Below are 21,189 nucleotides of genomic sequence, written 5' to 3'. Positions count from 1 at the left end.
GCGATCGGCGGGAAGCGGATGAGGCTGACCTGAGAGCACAGCCTCATCAAGGAAGTACAACCGCTCGCTGCCGCACTGGTGAGAGCGATGCGCCCTGCACAATACAGTCAATCTAGAACCTGCCGGTCTACCGATTCCTCAAGGACATCCGCCACAGTACCCTCCTCCGCCGACGTCGCAACCCCAGCAGCTCGCCGGCCCGCCCACACCCGCGCTTTTGAGCATGAGGCCGACCACGCTCGACAGACCCTCGCCGAGGACGAAGCCGGATGCGACAACGATGAGGCCGAAATGGTCGAGGTGCGATGCGGCGCCCGGGCGAGACGTGCTCGAGCGACGGGTGTAGTACAGCGAGATGAGGCCGCCGACAAGGCGCGCGAGCGAGAAGGACGGCGTGTTGATGAAGCCGACGGCGAAGGCGATGCCCGAGGGGATGTAGCGCGTCCAGCCCCACTTCTTGCGCTCGTCGTCGGCGCGCTCGCTCACGCCGTCGCTTGCTGCCGCGCTGAGTCGCACTTTGCCGAAGGCCTTGAGGGCTGCAAGTGCCACAAAAAGGACGCCAAAGAAGAGCATGGCGCCCTTTGAATGCGGCGGAAGCTGGCCCAGGTTCACTAGGCGAGCAAGATTGAGCCTGCGATGATCACGAGTCAGACCAGGCGACGACGGTCGAGTCGGCTTGTCATGCGCACCAGATGGCAGCGGTCGGTACAGGGAATGCGGTGCTCGGAAGCGTGTACACCCTTCGGTAGAGGCAGTAGACGCCGGTCGAGACGAAGACCGAGGCGAGCGAGCCGATGAGCTGCCCGTGGAATTGCGCCTTCGGGCTGCTGCCCCACAGGTGCCCAGTCTTGAGGTCCTGCATGAGGTCGCCGGCTTGCTGCGCGCCTGCCTCGGCGATCCCACCCGCCACCAGGTTGGCGACGACGCTACCCGGCTGGACGACGGCAAAGACGAGCTGGCTGATCTTGCCGATAGCCGAGACTGGGTTGAGGTCGGTTGTTCCCAGCGCGCGAACGCCGAGGACAGCGAAGATGCTCGCGAGCACGAGCGCGATGATTGTCGCCCACCAGCGGATTCCGTCTTCGCCAAAGACGAGCGCGACGATCAGCACGCACGACACGCAGCTGAGTGCCGTGCCCGCCAGCACAACCTGCAGCGAGGACTCCTCTTCCGCTCGCTCGCGCACAGCATGCGTGCGACCACCATGACGCGCGACATCGACCTCATCATCCGAGTCGGGCTCTTCGTCATCTTCGATATCCCCGCCGCGTTCAACGCCGACAAATAGCCCACCGCCCGTGCGGCTCTTCTCCCGCGCGCGGTCGAAATACGGTCGGAGCGCCTCAACGGCAACAAGCGAGACGGAGAGGATTGATTCGGCTGTCATGATGGCCAGAGCGGGCCAGAGGATCCAGCCGCGCGCGCCGTCGGCGGAAGAGGAGACGGGACCGGGCGCCCAGCCGAGGTGCTTTGACAGCGGCGAGAGGAAAGCCCACCCGCAGAGCATGCCCTGTATGGGACAGTGTCAGCGAAGCACAGAATAGGGGAGAGCAGATAGGGCGCACGAGGTTCATCGAGGCCGTCGTCGGGAAGCCCATGATGATGCCCTGACCGATGTAGCTGAAGGATGGGGTGAACCACCACAGCCAGTCGTGCGCGGCATGTCGAACGAAAAGGTCGAAGACGGGGATGGCGTAGGTGAATGGGAACGCAAGGCTGAGGAGCTGCAGGGTTGATTCAAGTCAACTTGAGCTTTACGAACACGAAGCGTCGCGACCCGGCGGAACGCACTGTGTAGCCGGACGAGACAGCAAAGCTGAGCATGAGCGCCTGCCATGCTCGCCGGTCGACAACCTTCTCCGCCTCGACCGCCTTGCCGCTGGCACCGTAGTCTGGCAGCTCGTCCTCTTCGTCTCTCTCACCTTGCCGCAGCATCGCCTCGGCCTCCTCCTCTTGCTGCCGAGCGCTCGCACGCCTTCGCCGCAGCGCTGGCTCGCCATCTTGCTCAACGCCCGCGGCTCCAGCCATCAGCGGCCGGCCGTGCAATACGCCGATGACCTGCGCGGTCGCCGTGCCCGAGGGGAATACGAGCTTCTCGCGCACGATCACCTGACGGCGGAGTGGGACGGCGAGAAAGACGCCGAAGAAGGCGACCGCGAAGGACCAGGCGAGGAGGGCACGCCCGGACAGAACGAGGGGCTCGGCGCCACCGTCGAGTTCGGGTGAGAGCTGCGCGAGGGCGGGGACGATGCCGACGAAACCGGCGGCGAGGGGGAGAGTGCCGGTTGCAACGGCCGTTGTTTGCAAGACGATCTGCAGAAGCGCGGGTGAGCTTGACGCTCGAACATCTCCTTCGCTTCGTGAGGGGGCGACAGTCGAGCGCACATTCTCGTGCACCGTGAGCGGCCGTCCTTCGAACAGGCCACACTTCGGAACGACCTTGAAGACGGCGAATCCGAGCAGCGACGCCTGCAAGGACATCATGCTGATCCAGCCAGTCTGCAGACCGAAGTAGGTGTTCGTGCAGGCCAGGAGGACGCCGATGAGTAGGCCGACGAAGACGGCTCGGAACTGGAGGTGGGGAGGCCAACGTGAGCGGGATGTGTGAGGAGGGGCGAACGCGTGCTAGACGCACCGTGAGCTCCTCCTGCATCTCTTCGGCGTCGAGACTCTCGCGCCGTTCGCTGCGCAGCCCCCTCGGCGCGAGCAACCTGTCGAGACTCCCGCGTTGGGTTGCCATGAATCCGGCGGCTCGGTCGAAGCGGCGAGCGGCGCAGAGCGTCTCAGATAGCAGCGACTATCGATGAAGCACTCAGTTGCGCGGCGAGTGCTGCAGCGGGCGTTGCCGATGCGATGTGGAGGGCGAAGCGATGAAGTCGGGAAGCGGCGGCAGGCGACAGAGGAGGCAGCGAGGGTGGACGGAGCCTGTTCTGCTTGCTCGTGTGCAGTTCGGCACCGTACGACGAGCTCCGCTAAGTCGGCTGCTTAAGCCCACCTTGAGGTCAACCCTCGAGCTCCACCTCTTCCGCTCCGACCTCACCATGCGCTCGAGTCGACCCGCCCCTGGCTGCTGGGCTGCTTGCTCAACGCTATGCTTTGTCGCAGCTTCTCGCCGGCGCAGTTACAGCACAAATCGACGTTGCATGCAATGACCGCGGCTCCATCGCGGGTCCATCCGCGAACGAGACCTCGCCTTGATCACGAGTTCTTGCTACAGCCCATCCGTGCGCGCTAGTACCGCATGTACTGGAGCTTGTAGTGCGGGTGCGCGAAGAGATGACTCGGGAGGGAGCGCTCGCGGCGGTCGGAACGGTCGTTTCGTATCTCGTCGCGGGGCTGCTCAGATTGTGTGTGAGCAGATTAATCATGACTTGCGCCTCGTCGAGACGCACAGGTGACTGAGAACGGGTGCGAGTCGAGCGCGATGCGCGTCCCGCTGCGCTTCCGCTTCCAACAGCGGGCCGTCCGGCTTGCACCCACAAGCGGCGCAGCACAGGGAAGACCCTGCCAGCCTTGTCCGGAAGCGGGAGCTACATTATCAAGAGAAGGTCAAATGTTGCTTTAGCAAATGGTCGACATTGTGGGGAAGACGCACCTTGCGCGCTCGGATGAGTGATTCGTCGGCGCCGTTTCCGACGATACTGCCCACAAGCGCGAACTCCGCCCCGAGCTCCTCAGCATCCTCGGAGGTCCAGCCTGCAGCGTATTCCGTGACGAACAGCAGCACGGCCCAGTGCCAATTGTCGGCTTGCGTGTAGAGATTGAAGAGATCGGTCTGCTTGCACTCATATAAGAGCTCCTTGAGCCCTTTTATAACCGGGTTGAGGCGTGAAAGACTCGGGAGAAGGCGGCGAGCCACGGCGCCATCATACGTGAGCTGTCGGAGACGAGTGTGAACATCCGCCCAGTGCACGCAACAGGGGAGATCGCACGCACGGTCTGGTCTGAATGCGCAAGCTCGCCCACCGCGTCTTGAAAGGCCCTCAGCTCGTCAGCAGCGCGCTCGCGTGCGACAGGTGCCCAATGCTCCGCAGCGTTGACCATGGTGTTCGTCTGTCGGAGCCAGTGCATAAACTGGCTGTTGAGATCCACTTTGCCGCCTTCCGACCTCCAGGCGTCGCATATGGATTTGATGATCGCGCGGAGATCGTCCTGGGTAGTCATCGGAGACTCCGCAGGGCGAGTGAGGAAATGGTTTGTGAAAGGTAGAAATGAAAAGAGGGTCGAGGATCCCGCCCACAGTGAGCCTGAGAGACCGCGGAGTCTCCGGCATGAAAGGCTTCTCCTGAGAGTTGCGCTCGCAAAGCGGACAAGCCGAGGTGAAAGTCCGTCAACACAGGAGACAAGGGACGGGACAGAAAGCGGAGCATAGACTTGCAAGCACACACGCGAGTAGCGGGAGCAAAGCGATACATGCAAAGATCACGGCGAATGTACAGCACCCACTCACCCCTCGACCTTGGGCTTCTTGCTGTCCCCTTCGGGCGCGGTGCCGTCCTCGTCGGCCTTGCGCTTCGACCCCTCGGCACTCGCGCCGTCCACCTCCTCCTTGACGACGAGCAAGTTCTCCTCCGCACCGCCCTGCGCACCGTCAGCCGGCGCGGGCTTGACCTCCTCCTGGACGATGCCGGGCGCGGGCGCGGCCTTCTTCTTCTTCTTGACGAGCGACGTCAGGTCGTTAATGCTCCCGCTCGCGGCCGCCGAGGCCATCGCATTCGACGACTGACGCAGCAGCGCTTCGAGTGCAGAGTCGGCTGCAGTGGGCGCGGGCGCTTCGGGCACGGTGCGAAGGTCCTCAATCTGCAGTGGCACTGCGCGTCAGCCACGACAATCCCACGCCGGCACAAGAGGCGGACACGAGCGCACCTTCATGTCGACGTCCCCCATCAGACTGCGGATGTCCTCGATCTCGCGCTTGGCCTTGTCCTCGCGCTCCTGCTCGGGCACCTTTTCGAGCTCGGCGAGCTTGAGAACGAGGACGCCCTTGGCCTTCTCGGCGTGCGACACGGCACGCGAGGTTGCGTTTGGCACAAAGTCGAGCGCGAGGGCGATGAGCATGTGGAGCTCGGAGAGGGCGCGGTCATAGGGAGCGAGGATGCGCGAGAGGGTCGAGAGGGCCGACGAGTACTCCTCGACGGCGTTGTCGAATTGCTCTGTATGCAGAGGTATCAGTGATGCGTCGAAAGCAGTGGGAGAGACGCGGGACGAACCAGACTCGGTCGCGACGTCTCCCAGCAAACGGTGCACATCTGCCAGCTTCTCCTTCCTGCTCTTGCGCGTCTCCTCAAGCTCGCCCTTCTTCCCCTCGGCTCCGTCACCGCCCTCCTTCACCACGCGCTCCAGCTCAGTCTCGATCTCGTCCACCTGCTTGCTCAGGATCGTGCGCGCAAGGTCGAGCACCTGGAACGCCGACTCGAGGTCGTCTTCGCGGTCGCCGCCAGCGGCGCCACCGTCGTCCTCGCCCTCCGCACCACCTTCTTCGCCGTCCTCGCCGTCGGCGCCCTCGTCCGCGTCGTCGTCCTCGGCGTCGCCGCCAAAGTGGAATTTCGCGCTGGAGGGACCGGCAGCGGGGCCGGAAGACGTCGAGGCCGATGGACCGGAAGCGGCGGCGGAAGAGGAAGCAGCAGGCGCAGCGTCTGGGCGTCGAATCATTAGTCATCGGCTTGGATTGCTTTAAGAACAGTGGAGACCGCACCAGAGGCCGGCTCGCCTTGCGGCGCGGCACCGCCAAGGACGGCGCTTTGGGCGATGGCGCTGTTCAGGAGAGCCTTGCCGTAGAGCACGAGTGGGTCGACGTTCTCCGGCGCGAGGTCGCCATGCTTGGCGGTGCTGTCGGCAGAGAGGACAGTCAGCGGAGTCCGCGAGTGAAGGAGAGAGGAGCGGCGGGACGTACGACGATTCGACAGCCTGGGCGAGGTGGTCGCAGGCGTCGTTCCACTTCTTGAGGGCAAGCGCGCGGATGCCGTGCGCAAGGTGGTCGCCGTCAGCGGGAGCAGGGGCAGCAGCGGAGGACGTCGAGGCAGACGGGCTGGCAAGGCAAGCGTCAGTCTCGGATGCTGTCTGCCTGTGCGTGTGCAGTACTGGCTCACTCTGCCATGGTGTGCGAGTGTGCGAGCAAGCACTGCGAAGTGTGGACGCGTCGGGACGCGCGTGTACGGCGAAAGTGCGCGCAGACAGCAAGTGCGCCTCCCCTGCGCTGGAAAGGTCTCATCAATCCGCAGCAACCCCGCCCGGCTCCCGGGAGCTCGCCGTTGACTACTCTTCCCGCCCGCGCACCCGTGCAGCGTGTACCGCAGGATGGTGAGACTCACCGTCAAGGCGTCGCTCGCCGGCTCGGGCTACCCTCGGCGCGTCACCTTCCCCGGGGAGGCCTTCGCAGTGCGTCTCGTTCCCCTCTACGCGTGTGCGCAGCTCCTGCTGACCCAGACACCCGGCACTCCCGCTCTGCAGCTTGAGCGGGACGACCTCGCAATCAAGGTTAGCCTGACTGCCCCGCTGCTGCGACTCCGCTGACTGTGCGGTGAAGCTGATTCACCTCGCCCGTCGTTCGTATCGCGCAGCTCGCCCGCTCTTTCTCCCTGCAACCAGGGTCCTTCCGCCTTGCCTACCTCGACGACGACAACGAACGCATCGAAGTGGCTTCCACTGCCGACCTGCGAGAGGCGCTCGACTACTTCTCGACCGATGCCTCTTCGTCCGCCTCGTCGTCGTCCGGCTGGTTCGGCACGGGCCCCGGCGCTTCCACCGAAATTGCCAGCATCACTTTGAAGCTCGAGATCCTCGTCGAGTACGACGGACCCGCCCTGAGTGACACGACGAGCTCCGTCTACTCTTTCGGAGACGGTCCGCCGAGCCGCAGGGGCAGCAGCAGTGCGGGCAGCGATGTCGGCGCCGGATGGCAGCGTGCGGCGTGGCCCAGGCCGGCGAGCAGGAGCCGGCTTGCCAAATCACGCGCGAGGCCAGCGTCCTTGTCCGGATCGAGCGACGGCGGCAGTGACGGCTGGTTGCGGGAGCAGGCGTACAGCCGCAGTCGCGGTCAGCAGGACGCAGCCGCTGCGCGTGATGACCGTGAAGACGATGACTGGGAGCGGCGCACCGTCTCGTCGGTCTCGCAACCTTTCGACACGTCCCGCCCGTCTTTCAACGAAGCTCCGTCCCGCAATGCCTACGACCACTATGCCTCGCACGACACCTCCCGTATCCCCCCGCCGCACGAGAACGGCTCGCACGACGCGCTCTTTCCAAACTTTGCGCGCGGACGCTTCTCGCACCACCCGCACCCCTATCCGCCCGCACCGCTCGAGCCACTGATACCTACGCGCGCATCGCCGTACCAATACCTTCCTCCGCACGGCTCCCCTCACGGCTTCGGCTGGTCTCACTTTCCGCCGCCGCCGCTACCGCCTCCGCCTCAGCACGGCTTCGCGGGCCTCTTTCCTCCTCACCCGGGCTTCTACCCTCCTCCACCATTCCCTCGCCCCGGCTCGTCCCTCCCCTCGCTCTCGAACGGTTCGAGTCCGTCGCTCCAGTCGGACTTCGGTCCGAGCCCCACGCCAAGCCAGCGCGAGCGCGCGAGGGATCTCTTCGCGAGCAGCAGCGAGGAAGGCTCGATGGATGGCGGGTCCGAGTCAGGGCAGTGCGAGGACGCACAGACAAGCTACACTGTCAGGACGAGCTCGGAGGACGCAGGCGAAGAGGCCGAGGGAGGAGGCGAGGTGCGGGAGGAGAAGTGCGCGAGGTGCGAAAAAGCGCTCGTGGGCGCGAGGTTCGTGTGCGCGGTGTGCGAGGCATACCTGCTTTGCCAGGAGGTGCGTGTCGCCTTGCTCTTCATTCTCATTCACAGTTAAACTGACCGTCTTGCGATAGTGCGAAGGGTTGCCGCCGCTGCTCCCGTCGTCGACCTCCTCCGAAACGCATGAAGACTCGCACATCCTGCTCAAGATCCCCGCCTCGGTCGCTTCAACAGTCAGTCCGCGCGCAGTCAACCTCGCGCGTGCTCGCGCGTCGTCACTTGCATCTGCGAGCGGCAGCAGCGGATCAGCCGGTACTGCCGCGCCCGAGCCTAACCCCGAAGGTGTCGCCGATTACTGGAACTGGTGGGCGAGCTGGTACTCGACGCTCCCGCCCGTCCCACCGCACCCGAGCCACCCTCCACCGCCCCCGCCCAGCAGCTGGTACCCGCCAAGCGCGCTTTCCGTTCCGCCAGCCCCACCTGCACCAACGCGAACACCTTCCGCGCCACCGGCAACACTCGCACATCTCGCTTCTCTCACGCCGTCGTCCGCCGCCTCCTCGGCCGTCTCGTATACCCGCCCGTCGCGCCCCCCGCTCCGCTTCCCGTACCCTTCGCACGGCGTCTCGTGCACATCGTGCAGCCGCACGATTCCCGGTCCGGACAGCTCATTCGGCGAATCGCTGCCGCCTGGGAGTGTCGAGCAGGGCGTAAGGTGGCTATGCGCCAACTGCCCGACGATGCCGAGTGTGAACCTCGTGCGTTTGTTCCACACATACTCCAGCTAAACATATCACTGATCTCAATGCGAGGTGCAGTGCCCCGAGTGCGAAGCATCTTCGCAGGCACAGCACGACTCGTCGCACGCCTTCCTGCGCATCACGCACCCGATCCGCCGCCCGCTCCCGAGCGTCAAGGCGCTCCTCCCGCTCCTGTACCTCCCGTCGCCGACAACGTCTGGAGCGGACGGCGCGTCCGACTTGGTCGACCTGCGCTCTGAGGCGGGTCGGACGAGCATCGATGACGGGACCGTCGAGACGGGACAGGCAGACGAGGAGATTGTGCACGACCGCGTCGTGTGCGATGCATGCGATCGGTACATCCGCGGGCCGTGGCTGCGGTGCTGTGCGTTACTCATCCCTCATATTCTGCGTGTGAGCATGGGCGGAGCTGACGCGAACGTGTTTCCCACTCTCGCAGGCCACTGCCCCCAGTCCTTCGACCTCTGCGAGCCGTGCCTCCTCTCCGGCGCGTCCCTCCACGCGGGGCACAACCCCTCGCACGTGTTTGTCAAGCTGCGCCGCAAGGTCGACCTGCCGCAGCTGAGCCGGCTCACGAGGCTCGAGACGAGGAGGCCGCGGGGGCTACTCGAGGTGGATTTGTACGCGTAGACGGGCAGGACGGGTGTATGCTCGACTCAATGTGCTTCAGTACGTCTCATAGCGTGTGAGAGTCACGACACGAATAGCCGGTGAAAGCCACGGGCGCGAGATGTTCGGTTGCGACAACGCGGAAGCGCTCCTTGCCTGGCTTCTTCGCGCGTCCTGGTCACACGCGTGCTCACCGCCTTTTCACCATGCAATGTGGGTCGTCGCGATCCGTCTGTGTCCTCGAATGGCTGAAGGCGCTCTGGTTCGTGGACCTCGATTTGTTGACATTTCAGCCTCGGCGCTTTTCCCCTCGATCAGACCGCCTCGACACATCGCAGAGCACGCTGCGGTACTGTGCGGGTTTTCAGACACTTTGTCAGCTCTGGACGCGCACCTCGAGTCCTTCGCGAGCCGTGTCGCTCTTCAACCGTCGCTCGTCCGTCAACCAGCAACATCGTCGCCATGATGCGCTCGTCGACCTCGAGCGGCACGACACGTCTCGCCGAAGAGCAGACGTACGATCACACGCCCGGCAAGAGCAACTCCAGCTTCGTCGAGACCGCCCTCAATCCGCCACCCCCGCCGACGCGCACCGCCTCCTCTTCGGAACCCGCCGCCCCGCATCTTCCGCGCGTCTCGCTCGTCAGCCTGCCTCTCGAGGTTATCGAGCGCATCGGGTCGTTCTGCGTCCCCGGAATCGCGCCGACCACGAGCGACGGGACGAGGACCACCTCGAAGGAATGGACGCAAAGGGCAACCGACATCGTCAACTTCAGCTCGACGTGCCGGGCCGCCTGGTTGGCCAGCCGCCCACTCGTGTGGCGCAACTTTGGTGTCGACGTGCGGGTGCACGCGGAGGAGAGTGCGGAGTCGGTGGCCGCTCACGCCATTCACCGCCTTAGCGCCATTATCGGTGACGACGAAGCAGACCCGTCAGACCTCCTGTGGCCTCCGCCCTGCTCGATTCGAGCGCACGCAGTGCGGCACCTTTCCGTGGCCTGGACGTCGCCCGCCTTCTTTCCGCAGAACGCGCCTGCCATCGGGCTCAGCACTTTTCGCTGCCCGACGTTTGGCAAAGTCTTTGTCGAGACGCTCGCACGCCTGACGAGGCTTGAGTCCCTTGCGCTCGTCTGGCGTGACGAGGAGTGCGTGACGGCCAGCTCGCCATACTCGCTCGGCACAGTCCCTGTCGACATCCTCCTCGCCATCGCCGCTCACCCAACTCTCCGCGATCTCTACCTGTGCGGCATCAAGATCTCGCGCTACTTCTCCCCCTACGTCGCACCTTCTGGCGTGCCTCTATCAGGGGACCTTATCCCGTTCCTCACGCCCGCAATCCGCTCGCTCACCTTCAACGCCTGTCACGACTCGGTACTCGAGCTCGTCACGCTCGCGCCTGCCGCGACCGAGATACGCGTGCACCGTGACTTTGCCGTCGACCCGGGCGTCGTACCCGACTGCTGGTGGGACTCGGAGGTCTGGATGCGCGCGGAAGAGCTTGAGCTCGTCGGGTTTTGGTCAACCCGGTCCCGCCCACTGCTCGACCAGTGGACGCAAAGTCTCGAGGTGCATCGTACGCGTCGCCCCTTCTGTCTCAACCGTGCTGACATGTATGCCGTCGCCAGCCTCTTCGCTCGCTCGATTTCCCGCAATTCGTCCCACTCCGCGTCCTCCGTCTCTACGAGCCCTTCCCGCTTCCGCTTCTTTGCAGCCACATCTTCCCGCTACTTCGCAATCTCCCCAACATCAAACACCTTGTTCTCTTCGTTTGGAACTCGCGCGAACTCGCCGCCGGGTTCTTGCGCGAAGTAAGGGACGTGGCGCACGAACTCGAGGAGCTCGGGATCGGAGTCGACTCTGAGGAGCTAGCCTGGTGGCAGGGACCGTTGGTGCGTGCTCTCTGAACAACTTCCGGTCGCAGCTCGTACTGGCTGACTCGCTCCCGCATCGCCGCAGTCGAGCTACGGCGCCGAGCTCGCCCAGTTCCCCAAGCTTCGCTCCTTCACCTGGGACTACAGCCCTGTTTGCTCTCACTTCCAGAATGACCATGCGAGCGAGCGATTCTGACCAAACATTACCGCCTTCCAGTACGCCGAGCTTGACCACCCCGCCGTTCGCACGCACATATTCCCGCTCCTCTCGCGCCAGGTCCTTCCGCTCCTCTCCAGGTCGCACTCGCCGCTCGAGCGCATCCGCTGGTACGGCTCGGACGTCTACCTCCGCCGCTTTCCCGTCGAGGGGGACGAGGGCGCCTTCGACTGGGCTTGGAGCGACGATCCGCGCTTTGACATCTCGCTCCCACATTGGGCGTGCCAAGCGGGCAGCGCAACGAGCCCGTCGACCAGCCGCAGCACGAGCGCGGCAACTCCATCGAGTGCGTCGACCGAGTCGACTGCCTCGTCCACCTCGTCGGACTCGGCGAGTCTCTCGGGTGCCAGCAATGGAGGGCACGTCAAGGGGCGCAGGAGGACGGGCAGGCGCTCGTCGGGCGCTGCGCCAACTTCGATCTATGCGGCACTCGTCGCGGCGCAGAGGGAGGCAGACGGGTTGCAGCATGAGGCCGACGGTGTCGAGCGCGGCGTCGTTGACTGTGATGCGGGACTGGGGTTGCTCTTGGACGCTGAGAGTGAGTGGGTGGAGGACGACTCGGGGTTTCATGACGTGATCGCATGAGGAGGAAAAGGGCGAGGACGACTTGAGGAGGACTCACTGCGCGTCTCTCATTGAGGACTCGTGCACGCATAATCGGTGTCTACCTGCATCTTGAACTGCTTTGCATCTCTTCATACGACCCCCGCTTGAAAACGCGAGAGCGCTTTGACCCCGTTTGAGAAGGCCGAGGTTGGGTCTCCTATCGCGCAGTACTCCCGTATCTCGCGAAAAGAAGGAGCAGACACAGTACAGACGGCTGCCGCGATTGTTACAGGGCTTCTCCATCCTGCACAGGTCCACCGAGCGGAGCTGAGCAGGCGAGGAAAGGCACAAACGGTGATCGAGGGAGGCAAGGCGAGGGGACGGGCGGACGAAACGCGAGCAACGACGAAGGCGAGAGGGGGTGCATGCGGGTACAGACGGAACGAAGGCGACAAGCTGGACTAGTGGGCGAGGTTGGTTCGCTATTTGAGCTCGCCACGGAGGCGCCTCGCGCTGCAGGAGTCCATGCGTCAGGTCAAATTTGGCTGGTGCGCGAGAGATGGCCCACAGCTTCATGTCGGACGGCATGATCGTGACCCTCTTGGCGTGGATGGCGCACTGCGGGGACTCCCAAGCAGTGAGCGATGAGCAAACATTGACCTCCTCGGAAGCTGGCGGGACGCAACATCCGCGCGGTTGCGATGCCGGCAGCTCACCAGGTTGCAGTCGCCGAAGAGGTCGATGAGGCTGTGCGTCGAACTGATCAGCGTGTGCTCGGCTGTGTAATCAGGCGTTCTGAACCGGTTCGGGAGCGGAGCTCAAGTCATCGAGCGAGCAAGTGGAGGCCGCCATGCGTACTCTTCGCAATTGCGCGACCCGAGAGAAGAAAACTGGGACGCACTAGTCCTCGGCGGCCTCCTGAAGCGCCTGGAGCGCGGCGGCCTGCCAGCGGAAGTCACCGGCGTTTTCAATCGCGATCTGGCGGCAGAGGCGCTGGAAGCTGGAAGAGGGGCGCGGTCAGCTAAGTGACCTGTTCTCAACTCTACATACGTGCGCAAAGCGAATCAAGGTACGCACGGGAGCTTGCGGATGAGGAGTTCAGTGCTCTTCTGATACTTGCGGATCTCGCGAAGGGCGACCGTGCCGGGCTTCCAGCGGCGCTTCTTGGACTGGGTCTGCGTCGGCGCCTTGATGCCCTTGCGAGGTTTCTTGCCGCCAGGCCTCTGGATCGCCGTCTTGTGCTTCGGATGGGCCTGTTTCGTCGGCATCGAGGCGACGACGCGAGCGAGGCAGGCGGGCCCGCTGGAGGAGCGGGAGGTTCGCGAGCTGGGAGCGTGCAGCGACTCTGAGAGTGCGTGCAGAGCAGATCCGAGCACTCGACGCCCGGGAAGCAGTGGCCGTGCGCGGTCGAAAGGGAAGCAGTCGGCGAGTTGAACTTCGAACTTCGACCGTCTCGGCAGCAAGATTCCAGCTGAAAGCAGCACAGAGGACACACAAACAGCTTCTAATCAAGCCAGCGGCAGGCAGCTCCCCAGGAGGTCGACGGAACCTTGTGCTGCTCGTCGTCCTCGGATGGGTCCACCCGGCCTAGTCAGCAGCTGACACCGACTTTGTTCGAGGCGTGAGAGCATCCGTGCACTGTGTCACAGCCGAGATTTGCGGAGGCCTTCCTTCGTGCTCGACGGCTATTTGGGCTCGGCGCACACCTGTCCTCACCTTCGTCTGCTGGTCTGCGTCGGCTCCTCCGATCTGGGCTGGGACTGCCTCGATCCACCGCGACCGCGATGTACTGCGACCGCGATGCACCCCCACGCGGCACAGCCCAAGTGCTCCCGTTCGACGCCTCTGACGCCCAAGAAAACGCGCGCCTCCCGTTGCGGACCGCTTCTACGACGACCCTCGGCGCGGCCGAGCTGCCGAAAAAGCGAAGACGGGTGCTGGCGATCCGATCGCTTGCTCCAGACCTCCCGCGATGGCGCACGCGGCGGGGAGGACCTGGCTTTCCTGCTGCAAGGCCGCCTCGCCGAGGCCTTGCGGCCGTCGCCGTTCCTGCGAGTCCCTTGCTCCTCGTGGCAGGATCGACAGTCCGAGACAACGCAAAGCGCACATGGCTCGCTCGGAGGCGCTGAGACAGGGTCCGCATCGGGAAGGGAGCGACTGTGCCTGCTCCAACCGCGACTCCTTCTCCTCCATATGGCCGACTGCCTGGCTTTCGCTGCTCAGGAGAGATCCATCGAGCCGAGCTGGAGGCTGCGCTCCTCTCTTTGCCTCCCGTCTGCACCTCTTGCGTCCGCTCGCACCGTTGATCGTTGCGACCCGCCATCTCCCCCTCCTCTTCAACTCGCCTTCTGTCCGCTTGTCGGCTCAAGAGCTCGATCACCTCGCGTGGCTTACCGACAGCGTCGTGCGCCTCTCGCCCTACTCCTCTTCTTTCGACCTCAGCCCGCTGTGCGGCATCCGGTCGATTCCCTTTCCCAACTGTTCTTGTGCGCATTTCCCCTTTGTTGCGCATCGCGTAGCGCGGAGCTCACCTGCTCACTATGCGCAGCGAACGGCCCTGGTGGCTTCCCCTTCTAATCGGTCAAACGACATGAGCGACGACTCGTTCCGCGCTCTCGACGCCCTCGTCCAGGAGGAGGTGCAGGCAGTCTCGGCGCTCACGCAGGAGAATGCTCGCCTGCGCGCCCTCTTGTCGGAGCGTGACGCTGCTCCGTCTTCCACTTTCGACCCGGCAGCTCTCTTTGCCGAGCTTCAGGCGACGAAGGCTGCGCAGGCAGAGCTCGCCGCCGAACTTCAGGCTCTCCGGGAGAGCCGCCCGCCCGTCGCCGTCGTCGAGGATCAAGCCAGCGAGGTTGCTTTGCTACGCGGGTCGCTGGTTGACCTGGCGACGCAGCTAGAGGCCGAGCGTGCGCGTGTCTCCGCGCTCGAAGCCGAGCGCCGCGAAGCAGAGGAGAAGGTCACAACGCTCCGCTCGAAGGTCGAGGAGTCGCGCCGCGCTATCATGCGCCTTCAGACCGAAGCGTCCAACAGCAAACCGCGTGGCTCGATCGACATGCAGTATAGTTTTCCGCCGCGCCGCGCCTCGTTGCTCGCCAACGAGTCGACTGTTCCTCGTCGCCGCTCGTCCCTGGGTCTCGCCGCCATTGCCGCCTCGCCCGAGTACCCTGCGTCGCCCTCAGAGGAACAGGAGCCTGAGCTGCAGTGCTTCGGCCTCGGCTTCGGTCTCTCCTCGCCCGCTTCTACGCCCATCGCGCTCTCGAGCAGCCCGACCAAGAGCACCTCGACCGCAACTCCTCTCGCTCGTCTTGCGCACCGCCGCGGCTCGGCCAGCATCGCTGTCGTGCCTGAGGACGAGGACGACGCTCAGCGCATCAACCGCTTGCGCGAGCTCCGCCTCGGCGTCCACTCGACCAAGGTTGCCTCGCGCCGCAACTCGGCTGTTTCCGGCCTGCCGGACTTTGTGCAGCCAGGCGATTTCGAGTGGGACCTCGAGCGCAGGTTCGCTCGCCGTCTCAGCACGTCGTCCTCTCGCCGCACTCGCTCGGGTGAAGACTCGGACGCCGACGCACCTCTCTCCGCCAACCTCCGTCTCTGCGGCCGCAAGGACTCCGTTGCCATGTTTGAGTCGTGGAGCCGCCGCTCGTCCTTGACGGACTCCGTCAGCGACTTTACCTGCGCGTCGCAGCCCTCGGGCGAAATGCTCAGCGACCTCCGACTCCAGCTCGACGGCTTGCGCATCCAGCTCGCCGAGGCCGAAGAGGGCCGTCGCGCCAGCGAGACGTGCTTGCAGGCGCTGCGCGAGTACATCGCCAAGTCCAACAGCGACGCCGAGCAACCGATGTCGCTCCCGCCTCTCCCGACCGACCCGACTCTGGACGACGTCGCCGCCTGCACTCACGCACGTCGGAGTGGCTCTTCGCGCTGGTCGATTCCGCGCTTGTCGCTCACGAGCCGCCGCGACTCGGCGGGACTTACCGCCGAATCGACCCGTCGTGGCTCGTCCGCTTCGACTGCATCAGCGACGACCTACCACGAGTCTCGGACGACCCCATCTCTCGCCTCCTTCGGCTCATTCTCCTTCTCCGCCCTCGTGTCGCGCTCGTCCAGCATCGTCGACGGCGATGCTTCGCCCAAAATGTCGCGCCCGCCTCGGTTCAACGACGACAACCTCTTCCCCGTCGAGCCGACTCCGCTTCTGCGCTCCCTCTCGGCCTCCTCCGTCGCACGTTCGACGGGTCACTCGCCGTCCGCCTCGATCGACGACTCCGTCTCGATTGCACCGTCGCTCATCTCGGACCTCTCGTCCGCCAACTCGGCCGCATCCTCCCGCTCTCCGTCGCCTTCGCCGTTCGACGATGACGACGAATCCCTCTCGCCACGCGTCGTGATCGACTTCGCTGCCGAAGACGACGCGGCGCACCCTTTTGCGTTGTCGGACGAGTTTGGCGTCGAGGACAAGCTCGTCAGCGCGGCGAGGATGCCGGTCGTCAAGGGCAGTCTCGTCACCCTGGCGAGTGCGGCGAGGGCAGTATCGGCATGAGATGGCCATCAGTGTCGGGTCTTAGCATGTCTTGGTCGTGTTGTTTCGTTCTATCAGTTGTATCCCTCTCGCTCGACGTGTGTGCTCCGTCGTGTAGCTCTACTACCTGCATCATGCCTAGACATACCGTTCAATGACAAGCAGGAACGTACAAGAACGAGCGCGAGAGAACAATGAGTAGTGAGCATTAAGCTCACTTCGCCCGGCATCCAGGTGCCCTCCAGCCGGTGCGGGCGAGCCATTCCTCGACTGTCGACGCTTTGACGCCAAGATCCTGGAGGCTCGTATCGTCCTTCGGGTCCATAGTGCCATAGCAGGTCTTGCTCGAGTCCATTTCTTCGAAATACCTGCACCACAGAATATTCAGCTTGTGGGTTCTGATATGACTCCGCCGCGCCAGTGGTACCCGAGGACGCAAGCGAGACAACGCACCCGTACATGTTCTCGATTGCCGAGACGAGGAACGGCGGAAGGAAGGCAGCACGCTGCTCGGGCGTGAGCGGCTCCCACACGCTCGGATCGCCTGTGATCGCCTCGTACGTCTGTGCAATCTGCTTGAGTGTCTGGGCTTTAGATGCGACGGGATAAGTCTTGCCAGCCGTGATGGCCGGACCCTTTGTGAAGATCGCTGTCGGGCAAAGCAGCGTGAGTGCATGAGCGAGCACGAAAGCGAGCCAGGCTTACCGGCCGCAAACACGCCAACGTCGTGCTGGTCGTCGACCCATTCAATGTTCATGCCGGGGCCGCAGAACTTGGCGGCACCGTCCTCTGCGACAGTGGCGTGAGCCACGGACATCACGGAGGCTACTTTGGTTACTCACCGCGCCGGTGACAGTAGAAAGGGGCGGAGAGATTACTGTAGAAGCCACTATGACCACAGAGGCATCAGACGAGATGAACGAGAGACACAACGGAATCGAACGCACGCTGGGATGACGAAGGTTGTGGTCGTCAGCTGCTGCCGAGCATAATTCGCAATTTCCTCCTTGTTGTCAAACGGCGCAACGGCATACTTGCCATTCGACGCAGTCTTGATACCCGGGAGAGAGGAAAACACCGCGTGCCGAACTCCGGTCGTCTGCGATAAAGCGCAGTGTCAAAGGCAAGGCTGCCTGGCATGAGCAGCTTGTCTCATACCTTGGCAGCGTCGACAATATTGCGGCCCTGCTGTACCTCGGTCGGACCGGGGGCTTGGGCAACAAAGACGCCGTACGAGCCGTGGAAGGCCTTCTCAAGCGACTCGCGGTCATTGAGATTAGCCTCCGTCACGATCAGACGGCCTGCGTCTACGGCAGCTTTGTGCTTGACTTTAAGAGCTTGCGCCTTATCTCCGTTGACGTTGCTCGAGATGGCGCGGACGACGAAAGAAGTCGAAGCGAGGAGGTTCGCCACGACGCCAGATCCTTGGTTGCCGGTCGCGCCGATCACGGCAATAATTTCGAGAGACATTGTGATTTGCTGCTTGGGTGGACGAAGAGAAAAGAAGCAGAGCAAGACTCGAGGCGGCCCTCCCTCTCATCCTCCTCCGCCTCCACTTCGGGTCCTGGTGAGCCCGATGAACGCCCCCCACCGGCAGCTCCGTCCGTGTCTGACTGCCGCCATGTGGTGCACAGTGGAGGTCTGCCAGAGTGTGCGATGGCCGACGCGAAGGCGGTGGTCCGAGAATGCGACGGCGACTGTGCCCAAGTGAAGAACGGGAACGAAAGTGTAGGCGATCGGCTGGATCACAGGCAGGAACAGCAGGAGCAGACATGCAGAGACAGGGCACAGATGTCGAAGGTAGTAGTCAGCAAGCGAGGCCAGAAGTCATCAGAAGGTAAACGCGAGACGGCGAAGAGCCGTACTCGAAGGCACGGTCAGCGGAAGAAGCGCAGCGCCTCGACTGCAGCCAGTGTCATCGCATACGCGCAGTCTTTGCGTCGTCGGACTCGTGGGATAGCCAGCCACGATCAGCAGTAAGCAGCAGCGCGGAACTTCGAGTGGAGGTGGAAGCAGGGGGAGCTCCGCCGTCGTACCCACACCTCAACTCGCCGCGCTTGACAATTCTCCGACGCTGTAGGTCTCGAAAAAGATCGTGCCTGTTCTGACGCTCGCGTAGTCGCCCGCATCGACTGAGGGTACTCGTTCTTGTTCTATTCACGCCTCACACCCACCGCTTGTCGTCCTGCTTCTTCGGCTCCTCGCAGACGTCCTTCTTCCCCTCGGGCGCGGATGGCGCCACGCCCGTCTCGACCTGGGCCTTTGCCGGGTCGAGCAGCGCCGAGATGGCCTTGTCGTCAAGGATGGCCTGCGCCGGGGCGGCGAGCGGGAGGTCATCGATCTTGGGTGCGGGCGCGGTCTTGGCGATGGGAGGTGCAGGGTTGGGCGAGGACGCGGTCGGGGCGGGAGAGGAGGGAGAGACGGGGCCGGCAGCGGCGGAAGAGACGGGGCCGGGCGCGACGGCAGGCGAGGCAGCCGAAGTCGGGAGCGACTCGGCAACAGGCGCAGGTACAGGGACGGGCGTAGTCGCAGGCTGTGCGACCGTGGTGGCCACAGGCGCGGCGGCCGACTCGCCAGCGGTCGCCGGCGGTGCAGCATCGGACTGCGCAAGCTCCTTGATGAGCGCCTCGAGCTCGATCTTGGCTTCGCCAAGCTGCTTCTGGAACTCCTGCTCCGTCGGCTTCTCGCTCAAACCGTCGGACTTCTGACTCACGGCGACGGCCGGAGCAGGCGGGGGCGGGACGGCCTTGACGCGCCCGCTGCCCACGACGTCCTTCCACGTCTTGCCCTCCTTGCGGAGCAGCTCTGCAAGCTCGTCCTTGATCCGTCGCGGGAGCCCGACACCGCCGTAGAGGAAGCCCGTGTAGAGCTGCACGAGGCTCGCGCCGGCCTTCGCATAGTCGAGCGCGTCCTGGCCCGACGCAATGCCGCCACAGCCGACGAGCGGGATCTTGCCGTCCGTTTGCTCGTACAGCGCCGAGAGCGCACGAAGCGCGAGCGCCTTGACGGGCGGGCCGGAGAGGCCGCCCGTCTCCTTGAGCGTGGGCGACGTGCCCGCCGAGGCGGGGCGCGAGATGGTCGTGTTGGACACGATGACACCGTCCACCTTGGACGTCGTCGCGGCGTACGCAATGTCGGAAATCTGCTCGTCGTCCAGGTCGGGCGCAACCTTGACGAGGACGGGCGGCTTGATGGACGTGGGGAGGAGGTCGCGCGCCTGGACAACACCCTCGAGGAGCTCGGACAGCATGCCCTTGCGCTGGAGGTTGCGCAGGCCGGGCGTGTTGGGCGACGAGACGTTGACGATGAGGACGTCGGCGTAAGGACCGAGAGCCGCGATGCCCTTGACAAAGTCGTCGATCGAGTCGGGGTCGCTGACCTTGTTCTTGCCGAGGTTCAGTCCGAGGACCTTGCCCGGCGAGAGACTGCGCGGCAGACCGACGGCATCGGCGGGTGCGGCGCCGGCAGCCTCGGGCGATGCGAGGTAGGAGCGGATTGGGTCAAAGTCCTCGACCGAAGTCGGAGTGGCAGGAGGGGCGGGGAAGAGCGAAGCGGGAAGGGAGGGAGCGTAGTTGTAGACGAAGTTCATGACACGCTGGCGGAGTCGGGCGAGCGCAGCAGCGTGGCCCTCCGAGTTGAATCCGTAGCGGTTGACCACCGAGTTCGACTCGGGCACGCGGAAGACACGCGGCTTCGGATTACCAGGCTGCGAGAGGGCGCGTGAGCCGCCTGGCCAAAGAGAGAAGGACGGTTCCGACGCACCTGCGGCACAGGCGTGATGCTGCCGACCTCGACATAGCCGAATCCGAGGTTGAAGAGGCCGTCGATCGCCTCGGCATGCTTGTCAAAGCCCGCCGCAATTCCAATCGGGTTGGAGAATTTCTTGTCCCACAGCTGCGAGTGTCGGAGGCGAATCAGCGGGTCATCCGTACGAGGCGAAGGAGCGAGACGAACCTCGAATGCCAACCGCTCGTCGTCCACCCCGCAGTCTACGGGACCGACATTCTTGGACAGAATGTTGACCGCAATCTCGTGAGCGAGTTCGGGGTCGTCCTTGGTGAGCGCCATGAACGCCGGCTGGACGAGCCATCTGCAAGTGGGGGGAGAGTGAGCGCGACGTCATGGTTGCGGAGGTCCTGCGCGAGCACACCGGTGCACGCCTGCGCGCGAGTCGTACGCGTACGCGAGGAACGCGCCTGTCCCGAGGAAGAGGGCCGACGAGACGAGGAGCGACTTGAGCCGCTTGCCTGCTCCGGGACCGCTCGACCGGCTCGACGGGGCCGCAGAAGCGGGTGCAGGCGCCGACTCTGCGACAGTCGGGCTCGGCTGGGGCGCTGCAGGCTGCGGCCCGGGCGGCGGGAGAGGCGGGGCGTTGCCCGCGGGTGCCGTCGGCGGCGGAGGAAGAGGAGTCGCCGCTTCGGGCTTGGGCAGCGTCGACTGGAGCCGCGCGCTGAGCGCAGCCCGCGGTACGAGTGCTCGCCGTGCAGCAACTCGCAGCATCGTGCTCGGCAGTCGCGAGACGAGGCGCGGACGAGGCGCTGCACGACGACGCCCGATTGCGCCAACTTTCGTTCCGCTCACGTCTCGCGCTCGTGTCACGCCTGGCAGTGTCCCGTGGAAAGCTCTGGGTAGTACAGCAGCACCCACAGTACCGCAATGCACTCCTGACGCCTACGACGCCTCCCCTGAGCCTTGCGCACTTTTCGACGCGACGCGCTCGTCGCGCTCGAGCCCTCCTTTCTCTCCATCATTCACAGGCGGATTTTGCGCTGGCGCTTGCCGCGGGCAGGTCGGCGGGGGCTCGGCCTCGTGCTGGATCTCGTCGCCTGCTCGTCTCCAAGCGTCCGCTTCCTGAACCGCCTCAGAGCAGAATCGATTGGCCTTTAAATAGTAGAAGCGGCCGCCCTGATGTCTTCTCTACAGGGTAGCTGTGG

The 21,189-nt window shown here is 64.4% G+C and overlaps 8 protein-coding genes across 8 annotated transcripts; 3 read left to right on the top strand and 5 right to left on the bottom strand.

The window, feature by feature from the left end:
* Nucleotides 1–138: 138 nt before the first annotated feature.
* Nucleotides 139–2,740, bottom strand: JCM10292_003752 (uncharacterized protein; the record flags this gene model as incomplete). Its single annotated transcript, XM_076649037.1, has 6 exons — nucleotides 139–631; nucleotides 690–1,510; nucleotides 1,566–1,724; nucleotides 1,792–2,313; nucleotides 2,386–2,571; nucleotides 2,636–2,740. 6 exons carry the CDS (start codon nucleotides 2,738–2,740, stop codon nucleotides 139–141), a joined length of 2,286 nt encoding a protein of 761 aa, XP_076505491.1.
* Nucleotides 2,741–4,446: 1,706 nt separating this feature from the next.
* JCM10292_003751 (uncharacterized protein) lies at nucleotides 4,447–6,097 on the bottom strand (the record flags this gene model as incomplete). The annotated part of the gene is made up of 6 exons (XM_076649036.1): nucleotides 4,447–4,800; nucleotides 4,867–5,153; nucleotides 5,211–5,636; nucleotides 5,696–5,829; nucleotides 5,894–6,028; nucleotides 6,090–6,097. The coding sequence occupies 6 exons, from the start codon at nucleotides 6,095–6,097 to the stop codon at nucleotides 4,447–4,449; spliced, it is 1,344 nt and encodes a 447-aa protein (XP_076505490.1).
* Nucleotides 6,098–6,297: 200 nt separating this feature from the next.
* Nucleotides 6,298–9,123, top strand: JCM10292_003750 (uncharacterized protein; the record flags this gene model as incomplete). The annotated part of the gene is made up of 6 exons (XM_076649035.1): nucleotides 6,298–6,378; nucleotides 6,451–6,477; nucleotides 6,561–7,808; nucleotides 7,867–8,490; nucleotides 8,551–8,857; nucleotides 8,933–9,123. 6 exons carry the CDS (start codon nucleotides 6,298–6,300, stop codon nucleotides 9,121–9,123), a joined length of 2,478 nt encoding a protein of 825 aa, XP_076505489.1.
* Nucleotides 9,124–9,564: 441 nt separating this feature from the next.
* On the top strand, nucleotides 9,565–11,775 carry JCM10292_003749 (uncharacterized protein; the record flags this gene model as incomplete). Its single annotated transcript, XM_076649034.1, has 4 exons — nucleotides 9,565–10,668; nucleotides 10,728–10,991; nucleotides 11,059–11,124; nucleotides 11,191–11,775. 4 exons carry the CDS (start codon nucleotides 9,565–9,567, stop codon nucleotides 11,773–11,775), a joined length of 2,019 nt encoding a protein of 672 aa, XP_076505488.1.
* A 443-nt stretch (nucleotides 11,776–12,218) lies between these two features.
* Nucleotides 12,219–13,004, bottom strand: JCM10292_003748 (histone H3 family protein; the record flags this gene model as incomplete). The annotated part of the gene is made up of 5 exons (XM_076649033.1): nucleotides 12,219–12,249; nucleotides 12,305–12,354; nucleotides 12,453–12,483; nucleotides 12,638–12,736; nucleotides 12,814–13,004. The coding sequence occupies 5 exons, from the start codon at nucleotides 13,002–13,004 to the stop codon at nucleotides 12,219–12,221; spliced, it is 402 nt and encodes a 133-aa protein (XP_076505487.1).
* A 1,322-nt stretch (nucleotides 13,005–14,326) lies between these two features.
* On the top strand, nucleotides 14,327–16,276 carry JCM10292_003747 (uncharacterized protein; the record flags this gene model as incomplete). Its single annotated transcript, XM_076649032.1, has 1 exon — nucleotides 14,327–16,276. The coding sequence occupies one exon, from the start codon at nucleotides 14,327–14,329 to the stop codon at nucleotides 16,274–16,276; it is 1,950 nt and encodes a 649-aa protein (XP_076505486.1).
* A 193-nt stretch (nucleotides 16,277–16,469) lies between these two features.
* JCM10292_003746 (NmrA/HSCARG family protein) lies at nucleotides 16,470–17,725 on the bottom strand (the record flags this gene model as incomplete). The annotated part of the gene is made up of 6 exons (XM_076649031.1): nucleotides 16,470–16,623; nucleotides 16,709–16,904; nucleotides 16,961–17,044; nucleotides 17,098–17,144; nucleotides 17,203–17,354; nucleotides 17,414–17,725. The coding sequence occupies 6 exons, from the start codon at nucleotides 17,723–17,725 to the stop codon at nucleotides 16,470–16,472; spliced, it is 945 nt and encodes a 314-aa protein (XP_076505485.1).
* A 694-nt stretch (nucleotides 17,726–18,419) lies between these two features.
* Nucleotides 18,420–20,755, bottom strand: JCM10292_003745 (uncharacterized protein; the record flags this gene model as incomplete). Its single annotated transcript, XM_076649030.1, has 4 exons — nucleotides 18,420–19,961; nucleotides 20,018–20,149; nucleotides 20,210–20,345; nucleotides 20,406–20,755. The coding sequence occupies 4 exons, from the start codon at nucleotides 20,753–20,755 to the stop codon at nucleotides 18,420–18,422; spliced, it is 2,160 nt and encodes a 719-aa protein (XP_076505484.1).
* Nucleotides 20,756–21,189: the final 434 nt, after the last annotated feature.

The sequence above is a fragment of the Rhodotorula paludigena genome (assembly GCF_050403205.1).
Source record: "Rhodotorula paludigena JCM10292 DNA, Rt_paludigena_JCM10292v1_ctg20, whole genome shotgun sequence".
NCBI lineage: Eukaryota > Fungi > Basidiomycota > Microbotryomycetes > Sporidiobolales > Sporidiobolaceae > Rhodotorula > Rhodotorula paludigena.
The sequence above is the reverse complement of the archived record's forward strand: the minus strand, read 5'-3'. Positions and strand labels throughout refer to the sequence as shown.